The 5488-nt window shown below is 34.7% G+C and overlaps 1 protein-coding gene across 1 annotated transcript; it reads right to left on the bottom strand.

The window, feature by feature from the left end:
• Positions 1-1625: 1625 nt before the first annotated feature.
• LOC114763187 (uncharacterized) lies at positions 1626-5179 on the bottom strand (the record flags this gene model as incomplete). Its single annotated transcript, XM_028952799.1, has 4 exons — positions 5103-5179; positions 2290-3160; positions 2032-2181; positions 1626-1768 (listed from the first exon to the last, which is right to left on the bottom strand). Coding segments are annotated over exons 2-4 (1130 nt in total), but the record flags the coding sequence as incomplete, so codon positions are not given.
• Positions 5180-5488: the final 309 nt, after the last annotated feature.

The raw sequence follows: 5488 nt of genomic DNA, 5'->3' as shown, positions 1-5488 counted from the left end.
AGAAAATAAATAGAGGAGAAGAGGAGAAGAGGAGAAAGACATCCTTATATATAACATGAGAGATGGTATATTAGGAGGGCGTAAACTCTCGTGTTTTAGGAAATTTTTCCTTGATATATTTCAAATATCACGGAATATTCTTTTTTTTTCTTTTTTAAATGAGAATCTAGTCATAAATCTGCGATATCTGATAATAAATCAAGTCCTAGTTTATTTATGTATCTTAATTAAGTGAAGATTCTAATTAAAATAGCTCAACACATCAATTATATCATATCCAAACCCAAAATCCACCAATAGGAATATAGAATATTAGTCAATTTCGTAAAAAGATCTTTACCCTAATGATTGAATTTAAAAAATATAACATAAATTAAATAGGCATAAAATATTTTACAATTTTTGTTGATTAGTACGTAATAACATTAATCAAACAAAGTGAAACAATGACAAAGTTGTGAGTTAAACTTTTTTCGACAACCCCCGCCTCATGCCTGCAATTGGAGGCTGATTAAGGATATAAAAATAAGCCACCATACTATATGTAGGCTTGGTGGCGATGGTCAGGGTCTTACTGACCATGATAGCAGATGATTGTTAAAAGGAATGAGATCGTTAGGATGGTTCTTTAAAGCCCCATCCCTTGTTTCAAACATAGTTTCCGAAGCTTATGAGATGTTGATGAGCATGAAGAAGATGAGTATCCCTCTGAAGCCTGATATTTACTCATATATTGCTGTAAAGTGGGAGACTAGATGAAGCCATGGAATTACTCGACGAAGCTGAGAAATTGAGGGGACTAAAACCACATGTAATCACTTTCAAAACCATGTTTCAAGGGTATTCTAGGGAAGGGACCCCGTTAAAGTATATATTTGTTCTGAAAGTGTTGAAGAACAAAAATTGTGTCCCTGATTAAATAAGCCGTGCCATTTTGAAGATTGTGTAGGGAATAAAAAAAGGTTTGCTTTAGATGGACGCCAGGTGTTTGAGAAAATGACCAAGAGAGATTCAATTGTTCTAGACCAGAGGACATATGAACTGATGGTTCAAGCACTTTGTGCTCGAGGACAGAAGCAGCATTGTCAGCTTTGGTTTTGATGGATGAAAGGGAAGAATTCCCAATGGACTGTGTTTTGATGAATTGATGAAGAGCTCAATGCACGAGGAAGATTGTTTGGTGCGTCCAATTTGTCTTGTGGCGCAATGAAGCGGGGTGTCGTTCAAGTAAAACTCGTCATGTAAATCCATTCACTTGCTGTATCATTGAATTTGTTCAAGTGATATAGCATTTGTATTGAAACAAAAAAAAATCCTCTTACTGTATGTCATGCTTCTGTTCTTGCCCTGAGCCTATAACTTTGAAGCAACTCATCATACTTGGTTGAAGAGTAAAGAATAGTTTGTGAGACATTTATATATATTTCGTCAACAAACCTCAATTTTAAGTACTAAAAACCATGTAACTGACAAAAAGTATTAGTTCTGCAGCAATTGCATGCAATAATTAATATAAAATGCACAGCGAATACAGTGCAAATTAAGGTACAAGGTATAGGAAATCATATATTGAGCTTAGGGCTCTCTTGTAAATTCCATAATAACGCAATTTGTGAGCAAAGAACCTGTTCAAATTCTCTCTCTCAGATTCATTGAAGCCTTGAAACTCAATCTCCACTTCATAATGTCTCCAGCATTTTACGGGAACATTATAGCAGCACTCTCCCACCTTCAAATTCGTCATCTCCACTTTCTTACCATATTTAAACTGCAATATTTTCAAACATCCACTTCAGTTGCTGCCATTAAATTTAAGATATAAGGCACTTACTCATAGGACAATGGAAGAATTCTTTCCACCAAGAGTAAAGCTATATACGTCATACGATACACTGACAGAGATTGAGGAAATACAAATCAAACATTTATATGTGCATAGTTGAGTACGTAAAAGAACAATGAAACATACGTTAAGGTGCACATTGTCTTTGCGGATTGGGAGGATATTGTTATCGTCCATGGTATCCACACCATCTTAAGCAAACTTTTCAACAATAATATGAGAAAATATGGATCATCTCTTGGTAAGGTATCATCAGTCGCTTCTAGTTTTAGGTGCCTCAAATCATACAGTGAAGATACATTAACTGGCTGAGAAGGAAGTTTTGGACAAATGATAAGCTGCAAAATAAACCAAAGCAAACAAAATGAATGCCGTACATCAAATAACGAAGGGAACTATATATACTTTGTGAGCTCTATTTTGGGTTTGTGAAAATAAATACGCACCTCAAATTTCCAGCAAGTTATAGTGAGGTCTTTGAATTGATTAGAGCAACAACAAAGGAAGTTCCTTAAAAGGGAACCATCATGTGTGTATGGAAGAAATGGAGGAATTAATGAGATGTTTGCACTGCATTTGGCTGATGTAATTAATTTCGGGAGCTCTCTGATTCTGGGGACGTAGTAGAACTCAAGTAAGTTCGGAGCATCAATAAGTATCTCAATCTGTTCATAACCGAGTATATACAATGACAACTTCTTAAGGCTAGAATCGAACTTGTCCGTTATAACCGTTGCGTCGGTCAGTTTCAAAACCTTAAGATCACGGCAAAAATCAATAACTAATGCGCATTGTCGGAGATCATCATATTGGTGACCCTCAGACCTGAAATTGTTCAAACTTTTTCCCTCCAATAATATTTGACATGCTTCCAACTGTCGGCAGGATTTTAGCTTAACTCTCTTCAGAGATGATGAGGATGAAACATGTATAGCTTGAAATCCATCACAGTACCTGAATAGTAGTTCTTCCAATTTTGGGCATGTTATAAAAGCATCAACCAATGGAACTCTTACCCCAGCAAGCCGGAGCACAGTCAAGATTTGTGAGGAAAATACAGGACGAAGTGAATCATATTTCATACGTCTGCGACTTATTTCTATGTGTAGGGTTGGTAATGAAAGCCAAGTAGAATAAAAGGATTTGGATAAGACACTGAACTTGGCTGCTTCCTTAGAAGGAAGCAAATACATGATTTGGTGGATGACATGATCAGGCAGATTTTCCAGCTTTGTGTTATTGTTTACAGTGTAATCAACTTTGGGCTTTTTTCCAGCTTCCATCTCCTCAATTTGCTTATATCATATGGGTTTCATCCTAGCATTCATATCAAATATGAAATATATTAGAAACATAGCTATAGACATACATAAAATATATAAGATAATGCTTCAAATGTAAGCTATTGATAATAAGGGTTCTGCAGTAATCACCACTAATAAACCACCGATAATAAACAAGAATAAGAGATGATTGTGTATAAACATACCTGCTGGATGGTTATTATCTCAAAATGATTGTTTCTGCTTTGTTTGTTTTGCCAGTTCTCCTTTAAGCTAAAAGTATATATCCTTGATTTCTATCCGTAGGAGGAGGAATTAAAAAAGAATAATTCAGGCACTTTCCCTTCCTCACCAGATCCTTTGATAGCAGCGTGATTTGCAAAATCTTAAATTAAGTGAGAATATTTTAAAATCCGTAACAGATACTTGAAAAATTCCATCCATCTCTAGTTTTCAAATTTCAATCGTTTTTGGATTTTTTAGTGATAATCCTTTAAAAAGAGTATTATCATTTGAAATCAATTTTCCTTATTTTCATTATCTACCCGTTCAAATGGAATTATTAAAAGATAAACATTATTCGAAAATAAGACTCAGTCAAAAAAATCAAATAAATGGTTGGTTTATCCAAAGAGAATTCAGTTTTTTTTTATGATTAATTCTTTTTTTTTTGTATTGATTAATATTTTTAATATGAAAAATATTTGTGTATGCTTATATATTACAACTTATCATCAAAAGTGAATGTGAATGAGGCGCTCTGTATCTGTATTACGAAGGATTTTATTGCAAGTACGGGATAATCGATATTCATTCTCGATTCCCTTATTTCTGCGTATTTGCAAGTACGGGATAATGGTTGGATTTGTATCAACCATACATACTTCGGAAAATTACTAGTTCCTATTTTAATTCCATAGTTCGTTGATATATGAATATATAGCTTGATCTCACTTGAACAATGCTTGTTAGTTTCAAATCTTGTAGTAGAGGCACACAAGTTAATTTCTTTAGATCTAAAATCAATCCTTCGCCCTTTTGGTTACATAGAAATTTATTAATAATTCAACTCACATTGCACCATCTTAGAGGCTTCCTGGCATGGCGATTCATTCTCATAGTACGTAGTAGGGGACCATGTTATCTACCTTCTCGTTGGTCCTTCCTCCATTCCCATGGCTTCTCAGGATTTGATGAAGCCCATAGTCCGACCCGCTTTGCTTTAGCTTCCTTTTCCCACTATAATAACACACAATATCTAATAAGGAAACACACAATGCAACTCCCAATTAAGATTTTAAAGGATTGGCAAAGCACAAGTTACTGACTATTTCAAATTCCTTCCTCTTGTCATAGGCTGCATAATGCCATGCGAGTCCCTTCTTTAGCATCAACTCCTTGTCAATCAGCCAAAAAGAAAGAAAATTAGATTAGTTTTGAGTTCAACAAAGCTTAAGCAAGCTAGATTGGGAGTAAGGTGATACCTGTACAAAAAGACCATTGCAATAAATATCACCCACGGAACGTCCATAACGATCCATAACGAACCTGGAACAAGCATGACAAAGGTGTAAGAGCAAGCATATAATCAGGAATGGAAAAAACAGAGTACTTATATAATTTTATTCAAGGATTAAGATTTATTTAATTGATTTTCAAAGATTAAATATGGCTAATAAAAAATTTATGTTATTAGTCTCTCTCTCTCTCTATATATAAAATATATACCCTGAATAGAGTAAATCCGATCAAAATGAGTTTGATAGATAATATCTCAACATACAAAAGCTTCTATCCAAGTATACTTAAGCCTATCCGTGACTCCACCTTCTAATCTCATTTTATAGCAGAAACCATCAAAGATTGTGAATGAATCAGATACAGAACATTAGAACACGAACGGAGGGATGAAAAGTGCAAGACAGAGCAATAGTCCACTGCACAAGTTCAAAGAAAGACTGTTCGATGCTGCTCACCTTCGGGAAACCTTAGTTTTGTTCGACGGCAGCACACCACTCTACACGACGGGCGACGCAGGGGCAAGATACCACTCTACTCCAGAGTTTAGACGAGAATGAAAGCTGGGCCCGAAAGAGGGAACAACAATAATTCAGGCCCTCTCTTTTCCTCATCAAATCAAATCCTTTGATAGCAGCGTGATATTGGAAAATTCTATCAATATCTAGTTTTCAATTGTCGTTGGATTTTTTAATGATAACCCTTTTTAAAAAAAATTATGTTATAAATGCTGTAATATTAAGTATGGGTGAGTATATCCTTTTAGCAATTTTTTTTTGAAATTCTTCAAAAAAATTTAGACAAATTTTAGTTATTTAGTATTATGAAATGTGAATCAGTAAAT

The sequence above is a fragment of the Neltuma alba genome, unplaced genomic scaffold, assembly GCF_004799145.2.
Source record: "Neltuma alba isolate B1F8T4 unplaced genomic scaffold, ASM479914v2 tig00011265_pilon, whole genome shotgun sequence".
Classification (NCBI taxonomy): domain Eukaryota; kingdom Viridiplantae; phylum Streptophyta; class Magnoliopsida; order Fabales; family Fabaceae; genus Neltuma; species Neltuma alba.
The sequence above is the reverse complement of the archived record's forward strand: the minus strand, read 5'-3'. Positions and strand labels throughout refer to the sequence as shown.